General features: G+C 39.2%; 1 protein-coding gene across 4 annotated transcripts in view; it reads right to left on the bottom strand.

Moving 5' to 3' along the window:
- ODAD2 (outer dynein arm docking complex subunit 2) overlaps window positions 1-17461 on the bottom strand; it is a 183169-nt gene that overhangs the window by 128320 nt on the left and 37388 nt on the right. For all 4 annotated transcript variants that reach the window (XM_082740871.1, XM_082740870.1, XM_082740869.1 and 1 more), the window contains 2 exons: window positions 2505-2651; window positions 1908-2117 (listed from right to left, as the gene is read on the bottom strand). In XM_082740871.1, the coding sequence (XP_082596997.1) occupies window positions 1908-2117; window positions 2505-2651 (357 nt within the window). The remainder of the gene's footprint in view (window positions 1-1907; window positions 2118-2504; window positions 2652-17461) is intronic.

Here is a 17461-nt window from a genome sequence, read left to right on the forward strand (position 1 = left end):
GTGAGAACTTCCATTAAACAGCCACATCAGTCAACCGTATGACTTCATTATTTAAGCAGAATACTGATAATCACTGTAATAATTACCTTTCCCCCAACATTTTATTATGAAAAAATTTCAAACATACACAAAGGCTAAAAGAACTATATGGTAATTATGCAGCAAATCATGTATTATACCACCTAGATTCTATAATTAACATTGTCATATCTGTTTTATCACATAGCTAACCATCTACTTATCCACCTACCCAGCCATAAGTCTGTCTTATTTTTGAAGCAAATAATTATATTCTATAGTACTCTATAGATTACATGTGGATTCAGAGGTCCCCAATTTACAATGGTTCAACTTATTTTTCAACTTCACCATGGTGTGAAAGTGGCATGCATTCAGTAGGAATCCTACTTGGAATTTCGATCTTTCAAGCTAGCAATATGCAGGTTACACTCTTGTGATGCTGGGCAGCGGCAGTGAGCCTCAGCTCTGTCAGCCACACTATCCCAAGGGTAAACACTGGTGCACTTACAGCCATCCTACACCCATACAGCCATTCTGTTTTCACTTTCAGTACAGTTTTCCATAAGTCACAGGAGACATCAATACTTCATTATAAAATCAGCTTTGTGTTAGATGATTTTGCCCATGTTTAAGGCAAATACAGGTATTCTGAACACGTTTACGGCAGGTAAGGTAATCCAGGATGTTCAGTAGATTAGCTGTATTAAATACATTTCTACTTATGATATTTTCAACTTCTAATGGGTTTATCGGGACATATAACTCCCTTGTGAGTCAAGGAAGAGCTGTACACAGAATCTTTTAATTTCGGAAGACATGTCACTGTGTATGAATTCACCTCAAATGCATATTGATTCAATACATATTTATTAACCCTTCATATGTGTAAGGTACTGGGCTACGTGTTGTGAATGACACTGAGATGAATAAGATATGTCTCTCCTCTTAAGGAGCTTTGAGCACAGAAGTGGAGACCGTCCAGTATGGTAAAAGCTGTAGGAGGAACATGGGATCTACTGTTCCTTCCAAAGGCGGATGAAAAGGCACTTCCATACTGCCCTGTATCTCCTTGACGTGAGTGTTGAGCAGAATGCTCACTTCTTTCTTTCAGGGATAGTTATTGATAGAACCTAAAGGTAACACTTATACAACATATTGGCAAATGTGGGAAATTATGGAGAAAAATTGATAGTTATTTCAGAGGAAAGTGAAAAACTGTGAGCTGTGAACAGTTTTGTGTATTTATTTCACATTTTTATAAAAAAGCTGTTACAGACTTGTGAGGTAAGTCTCTGAAAATTTTGTTCATAGGTGTCAGTCAGTTTTTGATCCTGTCAGAGTTTTATATAATATTATTTATATGTTTATTCCTTGCCACTAAATATACTTTGAAAATGCAATACTGATAGCTGACTACATGTTTCCTGGTGGCATTGTTCCTGGGACTTTCTGCTCTCATATTATAAACATGCTGTTGTCAGTAACAATGAGATGACTAAGCATCTGCAGGTCTGATGGTCTCCTTGGGGGGCAGACCTCATAGTGAAGTCACCACGGCAGAGAAAATGGATGACCAGAGCCCTTTCTAACAGGGTCTCCACCCCCTCCCCCACTTTGCACGTGCCACACACAAATGTATGCCCACCAATGCGGTAGGTGCAAATTACATCTCTTTTTTAAACATATGTTTCTTTGAAAAAGAAGGTCAGACATGTTTTCTGGCCAGTTGCTAATGTAAATGTACAAAAATAATTTTCAAGGGCATTACACAAAAAGAAGGTTCCCAGAACACACATATTTAACATCCGGAAGAGGCCAGGAGGGACAGCAAGGAGGTGACATTTTGGTGGCGGGGGTGTGCCGGTGATGGTGCCAGCAGTACTCACCAGTTTGGTGATGCCCCCATGGCGTCTCACCGCCCGTCGGGCTCTTCTAAACTTGGCCACATTTGCGATTGTCTCAGCTGCCAGGCATTTCAGACTCTTATGTGGAGAATCAAGTATATTAACCATAATTGGTAAGCCCCCAAGGTCAACAATATTACGTCTGATTTGCGGATTATGACTGATTTCCTTCAGGATTTTTAATGAACCAATCTAATGAGAAAATAGAATTTAGAGGTGAAAATAAGGGCTTAATACATAACCAGTGCTAGAGTTCTAAAAATTCCAAGCTGGCCTCAAATCCTCCCCCAGTGACGTTTTTTTAAGGAAATACTTTCAATTCCCAGGTATTACCCATAGCCTCCTTACTTTTCTCCAATTATGCAGACAAACATTCATCATTTAAGAAGCACATACTAGTGGAAAAGAACCAAAAGATAAACAAGAACAGCCAAGAAGAGAAGAGCGGTGAATAGCCAAAGGAGCCCGTTCTCAGTGAGACTAGCAGGCAAAGTCAAGAACGAGGCAGAATATCAGTAAAAAAAGAAGCACGAGGAGGTATGGACGAGGTTCATCACCCGCATCACGTAAGCCACTCACCTTACACTTGACTTCGTCTGTATCAAGTAAATTTATCAAAACTTCAAGGCCTCCGACATCCCTGATCGCCAGCTGGCAGGTCTCCTGCGCTAAGTTGAAATCCTTCATTGAACACAACGCAATTACTGTAGCTGTCTGATTTCCTCCCTACAAAGAAGCCAAGCCACAGAAAGGTTAAATAAGATCGCGCGTCCATTGAAATTTACTTAATGGCTATGAATCCACGAACTGGGAAATGTGTCTCCCCGTACATGGTACGTTAAATTTTTTTTAAGTTCTCTGAGTGGCTTATAATTTGTTAAATGAATCATGTAGAGTTGAAGCATGAAAAAGCTTTACAGAGTATCATAAAACATTATTCCAATTAAGAGTCAGTATTTAAAGGTGGTCTGTCTGCTTTACACAGCGAGGGCATTAGGCAGTATTAGTACGTTAAAGAGAGTCAAGGGGCAAGCCTTGAGAGACCCACGGAGGAATGTAAGTTTTATGTCGAGGTAACAGGCAGTCCCTGTAGTTCTTGAACAGAGTACTGTGCAGTCCAAACCATGTCTGGAAATGATTCTCACAGATGTGTGTGGAACAGTCTGGAACAGGGAAAACCTGGAGAAAGGGAAACCATGTGGGAAGTGGTACAGTGATCCCTCCTGGGACTGGGGAGTAAGTGGGAGAAGGGCCATGGGACTGGGAAGGAGGGAAGGAGGAGGTGATTCCATTAAGAACAGCAGATGACTCAGTGTGTGGATAAAGGGGGGGAAAAAAAAGAAGCAGCAGCAGCCTTCAGTATCGAGAGTGTAATGCTGGCCCAATGTAGAGAATCACACAATCAACGTCTGCTTAGCTAATCACCAGATGTCAAGGGTAGTGGGGAATGGCTCCTTTAAGGTAAAACAATCTGGGAGATTTTTAAAAAATGAATGATGAATCAGTGAAACAGACCCGCCAGGAAATTATAATCAGAATTCACTTCAGGAGTTCTTGAGTGACGTCCACCCATCATTAATGTTTTGAAAACCTTCTGAAGGACACTGCATAGTACTTATTATTTCTCCTGCTTTTAAGACTGAATGGTAACTAAGAGTTCCAGTGTAAGTGCTGAAATAGTTCATAAGTCACAAGAGCAGGGGGCGCCTGGGTGGCTCAGTGGGTTAAGCCACTGCCTTTGACGCAGGTCATGATCTAAGGGTCCTGGGATTGAGCCCCACGTCAGGCTCTCAGCTCAGCGGGGAGCCTGCTCCCCCTGCCCCCCCGCCACCGCTTCTCTGCCTACTTGTGATCTCTCTGTCAAATAAATAAAATCTAAAAAAAAAAAAAAAAAAGACACAAGAGCACTATTTCTAATGGAGCTAAGAGTAAACTGTTTCTGTAAAAGGTGCTTATGAAAGACTGCCTTGGATCTTGACCTCAAAACATAGTATGAATGGCCTCAAATATATCTCTCTCTCCTTTTGGAGGAAAAGACAGCTACAAATTATGTTTATTCTCGTTTGCTAATTATCACTTGATATTGTTATATCTATCATATACACATGTTCATAGATATAGTATATACACTTAAGACAAAAATGGAAATTATATTCAAGCTGCCCAAACCCCTCCTACATATCACACATGCACACATGCAAATCCTCTTGTGAATTCAACACAATGTGTTACTTTTAAAACAAGAAACTGAAGTGGGATTATTAGAGGGCAGGTATCAAAAAGATGAAAAAGTAAAGACTTCAGCCTTTCCTCTTAACCCTTCCAGAAAAGTCCCTCTACATCTCTAAAAATGTGCAGATACCACACTAATTTTCTTTCTGGGTAATCCAGGCTGTCCTCTGCATTCAAGATTAAGTTGAGAATGGCAAAAGCCTTCATTTTCTTATTTACATTGAAAATAATGAGTTTTGGGGCACCTGGGTGGCTCAGTGGGTTAAGCCTCTACCTTTGGCTCAGGTCATGATCCCAGGGGCCTGGGATCGAGTCCCGCATAGGGCTCTCTGCTCAGCAGGGAGCCTGCTTCTCCTCATCTCTCTCTCTGTCTGTCTCTCTGCCTATGTGTGATCTCTCTCTCTGTCAAATAAATAAATAAAATCTTTTAAAAAAAAAAGAAAATAATGAGTTTTGTTCTTGTAGCTTTTAATGACTTTTTCTCAATATTGAAAGAAATTTTTAACACCGCCAATTGTCCTACAGTTGGTTTTGAAACAAAAAATAGTCTTTCACTTATTACTTTCAATTTTATAATCTCCCTTGTTTGGGGGTACAGGACCCTCCCATAAACACACACAGTAGCACTTCTGCTGTCTTACTTTTAGAAAAACAGAAGACAGGTATTTCATAAACCATAGAGAAGAATCTAAATGCTAACCGAAATTCAAGAAAATAATATAGAAAAAAGAAAAAAAAATGAGAGAGAGCCAGAGAGAGACAATTATTTAACAAGGCCCTTTTGCGGAATTTCAATGGGTTAGAAGGAACCCAGCAATTCCCCTGGGGTACCCAAAAGAGCAGAGCTGGGCTCCCACATTAAAAGTTTAAAAATGCAAACGCGGAGCTTCAGACAGAGTTCTTTAGGCAGTGGCTTCAGACTCAAGTGTGACTTGAAAGCGAGAAGACGTCAAAACATGTCATGCCTCACTCAAGCCAAGAGAGTCCACCCACGCATGTCAAACCCTGAAGGCGAATGTGCTGTCCCGACATTCTGAGTTCCACGTGATGGAGGACCTTCTTGACTGCTGTTCTTGCGTTGTATTTTCTTTGGTAGCATTTTTCTACTTACACATTCGGCACAGTCATTGTTTCCTATTTCATTTTGAGGGCTCTTAAATTTTTCTTTTCTAGATTATTTCTATCTTTCATACTTTATTTCATCATACGCATCATAACCAATGATACGACATTTTTAAAGAGTCTTGTGATTGTGGTAGATGCCCAAAAGGTAAGAGGTTATATTTTCCTGAGTTATCTCTAAGCCAATTTTGAAGCCAAAGGATGGAAATTTACATTTATCATTAAGAAGTTAGATCCTTATAGAAAAAAAAAATTCTGTAAATCATCAGCTTTTTCTGAAAATCTGGAAACATATTCATAGGCTTGAGAGATTTTTTTTAGAACAGTTTTATATTAGGGAAAGTTAGTTTTTCCACATTTCAGGATTTAGTTCTACTCTTGTCACTGACCACACTCCCCAAAGGATTATAAATCTTTCAGAATGAATACCAGGAGGATGGGAGCCAAAATATTCAACATACAGAGCCACAAATGTTAGCCAATTGCTATTCTTTAAATACCAGCTATGTCAAAGGATTTTCAAATTGTTTGTTCTGCTTTGACCAGATGCCATAAACATCTTACTAAGGAGAAGCAGTGCAAATATGCTCATTTTTCAATTAAATCTCCCCTGAGAATGTAATTAGTTGCCAATACTTATTTTCACATTTTATCACGTATTTGCATTTGTGAACTTTAAAGAGCTGGAGAAAACATAGTAAAATATTATTTTACTAGCTTCTGAAGGGTTTTGAAGAATGCTTCCAATAAGCTTTTCCACTTCTTAAATTAATACAAGTCTTCTGCTCGTTGTCTTCCGCCCCTGCTTCTCCTCAGACATCTCGAGGCTCTGTCAGCCTCCGGACACTTCGCAGTTTGCATTCCTTTCTAGGACCAGGAGGCTTTTGTTCATTGTCAAAATCACGTTTCCAACACGCAAACGTTGAATGAATGTTGCTTTCCTTCATTTTCCTCAAAATTTCTTTTAGAAAGAGAAGTTCAGTAGAGGACACTTTTCTAAATAATGTTCCTCATTGTTTTAAGTAAATCTTTGAAATAAAAAAGTATTACCATATCTGGTATATAGATTTAAACCTCCCTCCAGTCCCCTTACTGCTGACAACAGAGAAATAAACATTTACAAAGATGAGATGAAGAATGTATTTGAGACTAAATCAGGGAGCCAGCTGCCTCCAACCACTTCTTAATTCTTTCATTCAACAAATTTGCCCACTTATTATTCACCGAGTATGATTCCAGCAACTAGAGACATCCTGGAGGATAAAAACAGACCTGGTCTTTGCCTTGTGGAGCTCATCAAGTTTTGTGGAGAAGAAAGATTTTAATTTTTGAAGCCCATCCAAATAAATGAAAAACACTGAGCAGTGCTATCCGGAGAGCAGCATGGGGCTATGGACGCTTGCAGTAGGGGACTTGGGGCCTGGACCTCAGGAAAGGTTTCCCTGAGGAAAGCATGTCTGGACTGAGGTGTGGACAGAGTGGGAGCCTTCCCTGGAGGAGGAGGAGGGATGTGATGAAAGACATGCCAGTCAGAGGAAACAGTATGTGTAAAGCCCCTGCGGAAGCGTGGAACGTGGCCTGTTTAAGACCTCACGAAGGCCAGCGTGGCTGAGACCCAGAGCATGGCAAATGGTCCAAGACCAGCTGAAAAACTAGGCGGGCAAAGGAATCTGCTGGGCCCATAGGCCAAGTGGAGGATTTTAAACTTTATTCAAGATTGATAGGAAATATTCAAGGATGTTGTTTTGGGGAAGAGGGGGAGGACTCACATGAGTTGAGCACATTTTTAAAAGATCATTCCAGCGGAAGAGCCTAGAGGGGGCAAGGAGGGGACAAATGGGTCATGTGGGGACCATGCAGGTCACTGCAGCTCTCCGGACAAGAGGTAATTGGGATTAAGAGGCCAAGGTGACTCATTATGTGTCACAAAGACTTCACGTAATGTGCTATAAAGCTAGCAGACAAGGCTCTGGTGGGCTACGTGCTCACAGGGCCATGATTCGGAGCTTCCCGTCAGAGTCCCATACGGTAACAGTGAGATAAGAAGGCAGGCAGAGGCACAATCCGGAGTGGGGACCCCTCTGTGCTCCCCACTGTCTGCAATCAAGGGGCAGCAGGTGAGACCCGGTGAGGTGACACAGCCATCACACAGCCATCCAACTGGCTTTCAGTGTTCTCAGCATTTTTTCCTCCAAACATGCCACTCTGAGAGCAAGAAAAGTGAAGGACCGCCAGTGACTATTTATTGATGATGACAGAGGGCCTGGCACCCAGCACAGAGGTTGGCTTACAGAGACTCTTCATCTCCCAGGGTCAGAGACAGTAAAAAGTCAATGCTCAGAGTGAGTTGCATATGACCACGTAAGTCAAGGTAGTAAAATGCATTGCTTTGCCTTCTGTTTATTTGCAAACCGACTTTATACTGATGATTCAGCACTCATAAACCTCAGACTCAAGCGATGAGACTCAAGAGGACTCCAGGAAAGAAAATGAGAAAATGCTGTGCCAGAAGAAAAAAGAAATTAGACTCAGACTGTTGCATTACAAGCTTGCTGAGAATTTTTATTGGGAATGGGTACGGAACAATGCAAGCATTCCCTACACATTCCTTTTAAATAGACATGGAACATTTACCGAAATAGATAATCTGCTGGAATGTCCTAGTCACTGCAATGAGGAAAAAGTTGTAGCAAATATGACTGTCTTCCTAAAAAATTCAGAAGAGTACACTGAATAATTATGATAATTAATAGAAGTAGCTCAATAAAGTGACTGGATATAAGGAAGACATTCAAAAATGAGTAATTCTCCCAATATACTAAGAATAATAAATCAAAAGATGTAATTTGAAAAATATTCCTATGCCACTATTGGTAAAATAATAACAAAAATATCAAGGAGTAAATCTCATAAGAAATGTGTTGAAAATATATGGAAAAGAAGCTATTAATTTTTACTAAAATACATCAAAATTTAAAAATAAATGAATGGTCATACCGTGTTGCTGAATAGGATAACTGATGTTATTAAAATTTGCAGACCCACAACAATATGGTCAATTAATCTTTGACAACGCAGGAAAAAAGTATCCAGTGGAAAAAAGACGGTCTCTTCAACAAACAGTGTTGGGAAAACTGGACAGCAACATGCAAAAGATTGAAAGTAGCCCACTTTTTTACACCATCCACAGAAATAAATTCAAATGGATTAAAGACCTAAATGTGAGGCAGGAAACCATTAAAAATCCTAGAGGAGAACACAGACAGCAACATCTTTGACATCGACTGTAGGAACTTCTTACTAGATATGTCTCCCCAGGAAAGGGAAAGAAAAGCAAAAATAAACTACTGGAATTTCATAAAAATAAAAAGTTTCTGCACAGCAAAAGAAATAGTCAATAAAACTAGAAGTCAACCTATGGAATGGAAGAAGATTTTTGTAAGTGACATATCTGATAGAGTTAGTATCCAAAATCTATAAAGAACTTATAAAACTCAACACCCAAAAAACAAATAACCCAATTTAAAAATGGGCAGAAGATACAGACAGGCATTTCTCCAAGAAGACATCCAGATGGCCAATAGACACATGAAAAGGTGCTCAACATCACTCATCATCAGGAAATACAAATCAAAACTACAATGAAATACCACCTCACACCTGTCAGAATGGGTAAAATTAACAACACAGGAAACAACAGATGTTGGCGAAGATGTGGAGAAAGGGGAACCCTCTTACACTGTTGGTGAGAATGCAAGTTGGTGCGGCCACTCTGGAAAACAGTATGGGAGGTCCTCAGAAAGTTATAAATAGAACTACCCTATGATCCAGGAACTGCCCTACTAGATACTTACCCAAAGGATACAAAAATATGATCCAAAGGGGTACATGCTCTCCATTATCAACAATAGGCAAATTATGGAAAGAGCCCAAATGTCCATTGATTAATGAATAAAGACGTGGTGTGTGTGTGTGTGTGTGTGTGTATAATGAAATAAGTCAGAGAAAGATAAATACCATGTGATTTCACTCATATAAGCAATTTGAGAACAAAACAAACAAACATAGGGGAGGGAAAAGAAAGGAAAACTAAGAAACAGAGCCTTAACTAAGAGAATAAACTTACGGTTAACCGAGGGCAGTGGGAGGGAGAGAAGGGTTAAGTGGGGGATGGGCATGTTGTGATGAGCTACTGGTGTTGTATGTAAGTGTTGATTCACTTAAGTAGTACACCTGAAACTAATATTACACCATGGTTAACTAACTGGAATTTAAATAAAAACTTGAAAAATATTACAATTTACCTAAAAGTAATTTATAAATTCATATAGACCGACCAAAATCCCCAACAACATTTTTGAGGGTATTTTTTAAATTCAATTTGCAACTTTTCTAAAAATGACCTGGAATGGAAAATATGCAAAAAGTAGTTTTAAAAATTTAAGAAAGCTCTCTGGCCAATCAAATATAAAATACACCGAAGTTACAGTAATTAAAACAGCATGGAACTGGCATGGGAAGCATTCAAATAACTCAATGTAATAAAGATCCAGAAACAAACTCTCACATACGAGATGACAATACTTGATAAGGGTAATATCTCAAATCACTGAAAAAGTGGAGGAATGAATAATCTGTGTTGAAACAATGGACTCCCCATCAAAAAAGAAAAAAAAAAAGAATAAGAAGAAGTAAAATACGATCCCAACCTCACACTGTCCCTATGAAATAACATCAAGATGGATTCAGGATCTGAACATTTTTTTTTTTAAGCTATAAACCTACCAGGAAGAAATAGAAAATTTTTTGTTATCTTAGAATGACTTCAGAAAAACCTTCCTTAGCTCCTAAGACACAAAACTTTATAATATAGCCATGAAGGAAAGTCAGTATAGTACAATGTACAGTTGTACAATGTACAATTTAAAAGTTTTCAAAGAGAAGAGTAGATAAAAAGACATGACAAACTAAGAGAAAATATTTGCAAATAATATAACAAAGGATTAATTTGCATTAAGAATCAAAAGACAACCACAGAAAAATAAGCGAGGTATACAATACAATGGCTATTAGACACATAAAAATATTTACCAACCTCACTAGTAATCAGGAATATGCAAATTCACACAAGATACATCCCCCCCCCCCAGTTGAAATTGACCAAAATAAAAAAAGACTGTAGGTTAGTGAGAATTTGTAACAGTGAATCTTATTTCTAGACAAACAATTTAAATAAATACTCTGGAAAGATTTTAAAGACCATTGATGCCTAGACCTCATTTCAGACCAATTTGTTTAAAACCTCCATGAATGTTACCTGGGCATCAGGGTCTTTGTTTTGTTTTGTTTTTAAACCTGACTGATTTCACTCTGCATTCAAGGTTGAAAATCACTGATATTTATTAATTAAGTATAAATCGACATTTACTTTGTGTAAGGAGCCATCAAAAACTTTTTATACAAACCAAGTTGGTTGGTTGATTACTTTTCATTATTTCCCTTTCAATTTAAAAGATTTTGGTGGAGTACTCAAACTTCGGTGTGCGTATATTTTTTTTGTTTAAAATCCCTTTACTGGGGCGCCTGGGTGGCTCAGTGGGTTAAAGCCTCTGCCTTCGGCTCAGGTCATGATCCCAGGGTCCTGGGATCGAGCCCCGCATCGGGCTGTCCGCTCCGCGGATAGCCTGCTTCCTCCTCTCTCTCTTTCTGCCTGCCTCTCTGCCTACTTGTGATCTCTGTCTGTTAAATAAATAAATAAAATCTTTAAAAAATAAAAAAATAAATAAAAAATAAAATCCCTTTACTAAGGTGGAATTGATACACAAAAATTTACATATTTATGTAACCAATTTAATGAGCTTGAGCATCTGCATACACCTGTGAAACCATCTCCACAATCAAGGTAACAGACGCATCCATTACCTCCAAAAGTTTTCTTATGCTTCCTCCTTTTTGCGGTATTTACACTTACCATGAGATCAAATACCCTCTTACATATTTCAAACATACAATTCAATATTGTTAACTATGCTGTGCAGCTTTCCAGAGCTTGTGAAACTAAAACTTTGCACCTATTTAACAACACCCCCCCCCATTAGAACTATCAAAATTTGAATGCCCATATTTGACCCAGGCAATTCCACTTCAGAGAATCTCTCATACAGAAATAGAAATATAAAAAATATCTGCAGCAGCTATGTTGTAATAATAAAAGTCAATTTGGGGGACAAGGCAAAATGTTACCAGTAAGGGAACTGTTACAAGAGTTATTGACAGATACATATAGTAGCCTACTACATGGTAATTAAAAGGACTGAGGCGGATATGGAAGATCACTGAGAAGACACGTATATACAATACAATAAGACATACAAAAATCAAAATGTCGCATAAGTAGTATGACTTCATTTTGTGTATAATAATTATATATGTGTATGTATATACACAGAAACATCTGGAAGGGGGCTTTCCCTGTTATTCTTCTGCACGGCTTAAATTTTACCAAGGGCATATATTAATGTATTATTTTTATAAGATTTTACTGATTTAAATACAGGAAGGACTAGAAGAGGAACACATGCTTCTGCTAAGCCCTGCATGTCGCAGAAATATCAGGAGGCCACAGCCAGCCACATCCACCCAGAGGGCAGGAGCTGGGAAAGAAACTGCAGCCCTTGCTTGTGTGGAGTAGCACAGGCTAGTGGACCAAAAAGGAACCTGGAGCTTAATACTTTTCCTACAAATACACAACTTCTAATAATGAGTACAAGAGAAGTATATGCAGGAAGTAATATAAAATGAAAAGATCACTTATACCAAATCTGGTACCTTTTACTCCTGAACTCTTATATTTATAAATTCTTCAGTGTGCTTAGGCTTCTAGAAGAGGACATGAATATGTGTTTTTAAAATAAAAAGTAAAGCAGACTAGAGCATTATGTAAACTGGGACTAGGCAATGTGACTTTCCTACAATTTATTTAGCCTCTCAAATAAATTTGGGGGAAAGCATACTGAGGAACAAACTATAGTGTAGCTGCCAACACATCAGAGAACAAATTCCCCCAAAAGATTGAATACATTTTCAGAGTACATAAAACTGAACAGAATGCCACATAAAACTTAGATAGCAAAATTCTTTGCAACCAAAAATCATATGAGTAGCTGGATAGACAATATCATATCACTATACTCTAGCTGGACGAGCCCACAATATGCATTTATGAATGAATGAATGAATGAGTTAAAGCTTCAGAAACCTCCCTTGAGATTTTTAATGTCATTTTTCTGTAGGTAAGTTGATGTGGTTGTACAATGCTAGCTAACGGTAGTATAAGCTGTTACGATTCAGTAGTGTTACTTTATCATACTTAGCCAATTCTCTTTGCCTTTCTCCACTCTTGTTTATGAGAGCCACAGGGCAAAAATAGTTTATATCTCAAAGACTAAAAAGCTTATTAGTTTATCTGTGGAGTATAGATTCCTCTGTGGAGATGAGGAGCCTCTCCATCACTTCCATTACCTCCTTTGTCATAAAAAAAAAAAGGGATAATTTTCTTTTGGGCCATATATAAACATACAAGTTACATCTCAAGTAATCCAAATTCTTAAAACGTGTTCATGACATACACTGCAGAATTTAAGAGTACATTTGCATAAATGCAAACTTTACTAAGAAATTTTTTAGATGATGCAATTTAAAATATCTTATGATTTCTGACAGGCAGTGGTTTTGGGGGTCTTTTTTTTTTTTCTTTTTAATACAAAACTCTTTTTTGTCATGGAGACATTTTCTTTTAAAGTTAACCCACATCAGTGCAACGCCATATGTATTAACTTAGAGATTCTCACGAAGGTGGGAGTAATTTTCCTTTCTAACTACTGGCGTTTATTTGAATATATAAACAGTGACCACTATTTTCCATTTTTGAAAGAGTCTGCTGAACACGACTAACACGGTCTTATCACCGTCTTCTCCAACTCTTACATTTAGCAAAAGAGCAGATTCTCATACTGCCTTCCAGAAATGAACATTGAAGTCCTTTGTTAAGAAATGCTCCCTTTTGGGACGCCTGGGTGGCTCAGTTGGTTAAGCATCTGCCTTCAGCTCAGGCCATGATCCCAGGGTCCTTGGATCGAGTCCCATATCGGGCTCCTTGCTCAGAGGGGAGCCTGCTTCTCTCTCTGCCTCTGCCTGCCACTATGCCTGCTTGTGTGCTCTCTCTGACAAATAAACAAAATCTTAAAAAAAAAAAAAAAAAGAAAAGAAAGAAAGAAATGCTCCCTGTATAATTAGTCTCTCACTCAAATGAAGAAAACCAAGTGAGAGAGAAAATAGGAGCACACAACAGCCAAGCCTGCAGGCCCTCTGGGCCCTGAGTTTCTTGACAGAGGGACAGAATAACCAGGCAACAGGCAGTAAAGATAGAAGCCTGGACACCAGCCTGGCCCGCAGCCGCCTCGCCTTCTGTGTGGCCCAGAGTGAACTATTTCTCAGCTTTTCCACCAATGAAACAAGGATCACACTACCTGCTCCTCCATACCCAAAACCCGAGTAATGGGAAAGGAATTTAATTAACTGTAATTGATTGCAAAGTACATCAAATTCCTGCAGTGAAAAATCCTATAACTCCCAGTTACCACTTAGAAGAACTCCTTAACCAATTAAGATGGTTGTGTGTGTGTGTGTGTGTGTGCTTGTGTGTTTGTGTGTTTTTAATCAGTTCCTGAAAGATCATTAAGGAACTGAACACCACAAAAGTAGTCAAAGGTTTTAAAGTTTCAAAATGTCTCTGTGGTGAATCCCTTTCCAGAGGGGACATCCAAAACATGCCAAGGACAGAGCCCACAGTGTCTCTTGGGAAGTCTTGTGGAATTTCTGATGTGCGTCTTTGAGATGTCATGAAGTAGATGTCACAGCTAAGCTGGGGGTGGGAGAAGTTGCTGGGGAAGCCATCAAGTACCTTCACTTTTCATAGCCTGAGAAATCTGAATTTGTAGATCCCTAACAGAAGAATAACTAGCAAGACTCCTGGCACACATGCAAGGTGAAATCAACACCAGTGTTTCATGAGTTTGATCAAATACGATAACACAATTAGGCACTGCCCCTCACCAACACACGGTGGGTGGGGGAAGAGGATAAACGTGTGTCGACGCCCAGCTGCGATCACCCGCCCCCACTCAGCAGCCTACATTAGCCATTCTCCACTGAGTGACACGGGTCCGGACATCATCACCATCCCCCGGGGCTCAGGGATGAAAATCGCAGAGATCACAGACTCAGGAACGAAATCACATTTGGGAATTGGCATTAAGAAGCGCATTGTTTCCCGATTTCATAGCTAGATCCTTACGGTCTTACTATGTAGGAGCTTTCAGCTGGAAGGAAACTAAAAATGAACTTTTTTTTTTTTTTTTTGCTTCAAACTTTCCAGCTTAATTTTTTTAAATCAGTCTTTTTTATCTACTGGCTAGTTGCATAAAATTACCAAATAAAGTGTTACTTTCGCTAAGATTTTTTTTTTTTTTAAGGCTGATGAAGTAGTCTGTAAGATGGCAAACGAATACTTAAGGAAATACCGCCTTCGGGATAACACTGGAATTCTGATCTAAAAATACTACCTTGGTTGCACTAACTCGAATGGGAGACAGCCGCTGTCCGAAGTGGTATAAAGAGGTCATATTCGGTCATGAATAAAAAGACAAAAACAAGCCCAGAGGCTCCACCCCCTCATTCATTTCCCTGCTTCTGAAGCAGTCCTTCGGTTTCTAATGAAGACCCTGTTCCTATTCTTCATTATGCATAATTCATGCCTCATATACTCAGTCCTTGATTTCTAACTGCAGCACGGGCGTTTCTCTTTGGGTATTTCACTCTCTTCAAACTTAATCTGCCCCAAACCAAAGCCTCCTCATAAACTGGCCTGTTTTCTTTGCTAGCCATTTCTTTGCTGCTTCCAAGGACATCATCCTATTCCAGGACCCAGTGCAAACCACCCCCCCGCCCCCCCCTGTCTCTTCCCACTCTGACTCATTCTGCATACCACCTGCTGCTGGACTCTGCTTTCGTCGTCCTGACCCCTGGCTGAGGTCTGATGAAAATCCCAGGTGTAGAAATAGGCCTCCTGCAGGGAGGAGACACACCTGGGAACACAGCCCTGGGGATTAACCCTAGATTCTTCCATTATTGCAGCAAGGAGTCAGGTATATGAGTGGCTGAATGAAGCACTTCAAGGCCAGACAGCTACAAGCTGCTGGCTAGTAATCTCCCATCTGAGCCTGGAGCTGATGTCAGGATAGGACTGACACCTTACCCTCAAGTGACAAGGAAATGCCTACAAGGGAGATAAGGCATGATTCTAGACCCACGCTCTGCCATCCCTCCAAACTACCTAAAATCTTGACCAACTGCATTCTGGGCATCACTCTATAATCTCCTCAATTTTCTCTCGGATTTATTTATCCTACAGTATTAAGTTCCATCCCCAACCCTCTTTCAACCTCCATAGAAATGGATTTCAGTAGGCTTGCAACCTTGTGTCCGGAAATTCATTCTTCAGTTTAATGACATGTACACTGTGTACGCGCTGTGATTGAAAGGCAGATCTACTTAGAGTTACAGCCTCTCAACATTTTCTCTCACTCGACTGAACAGAACCTATTTGTACTAATTTAGAATACTATAATACTTGTGACTAATCTACATTTCCAAACAAAATAAAATTCTGCAACTCTCTGATTTCACAAAGGCATTCTCCACATAATTGGTTGAGTAATGAGTAAAATGTCTGCGTTTTTACAAAAACTCACAGAATTAGTGTAGGGCACACATCTTAACAAACGATCTTCCCCGATCACTGGAATCGATCCAGAGCAAAACATTTTTGATTGCGAGAATTTAAAGCAGCCCTGGCCAGGGGGAGAAAATAATACTCACAGAAAGCTAGCAAATATAGCAACAAAATGGCATATCTACAAGAGAAAGGGAACAGGAGAAGGAGGAGAAAGAGGAAGAGAAATGGGGAAGACGTCAACAACAGAAGGAAAGACTCTGGCTCAGAGGGAGGAAAAACAGTTCTCTAGGAGCTGAGCATGAAGAACAGCTCAGCCTCACCCCTTAGGAACCTACTCTCTGCCCCTCACACATTCTGAGCAGAGGATGGAGAAGTAGGCCTGTGCTCCCTGGCTAGACACCCCGCAAAACTCAGAAATGAGTTTAATATGGTCCTTCTATTCACGTAGCTGACGGGACAGACAAGCTGAACCATAAAGATAGCAGAAGGCAGAATGTAAGTGTTTCTCGCTAAGGAAGTTGAAAAGGTGGTTTATTGCTTCATTTAGAATTAGGGCACAGTGTCACCAGTCATTTGGGAAAACAGAAGTTGGAAGGTTGGTGAGTAAAAATGCAAGGTCTTCATTAGTTTAAAAATTAAACTGTGTTCTAAAAATCCAGATTAAAAGAATATATATGTATATAAAACTTGTAAGTTGAAATGAATGTATGTCAAAGCCAAATAATTAAATACAAACTCCCTTTACTTACATGCCAAGATCTGAGCTCATAGCTTTGGATAAATAACAAGCTATAGTTCGTTGACCTGTTTGGGTATTAATGAGCTCATCAATTTTTTTTTTTTTTTTTTTTAAACAATCAGACATTGCTGTACTTGGAAAATGGTAAGTAGAAAGTCAGGTCAACATTAACATTTCTCTGCTAGTATAAGCCTACATTTAAGGCACAAGTTTGCAAATTAAAATGTCAGGTGTATTTATTTTGAGATTACCTGGAGACATTGAATTTTGCATTTCATAGACTTTTAATATCCTTTCGTGTCCCCACATAAAACATTTATCTGTGTCAAAAAAGCTTGAAATCATTTGTAGATATACTTTTTCTTTTATTGGCTATGTTAAGAATATCTACCTGTGGGAACTATAATAATTCCAAGCAATTTACTGTCTGGCCAAAAGTATCACATTTGCACATGATTTATTGATGAGTAACTTGTGCAAGCTTAAGTAGCACTTCATCAATAAATGTTTTCCTTAGCTGTTCTGGGACAGAAATAGTGCATCCCTTTTTGGCTTCATATTAAATGGACTTATCCTAAATAGTTGAAAAACTCAAGACAGTTATTCAATAGTTAGGCTATTATGAGAAGCTCTCATTGCCATGTTCAC

This window comes from Mustela nivalis (assembly GCF_964662115.1).
Source record: "Mustela nivalis genome assembly, chromosome: 7".
NCBI classification, from domain to species: domain Eukaryota; kingdom Metazoa; phylum Chordata; class Mammalia; order Carnivora; family Mustelidae; genus Mustela; species Mustela nivalis.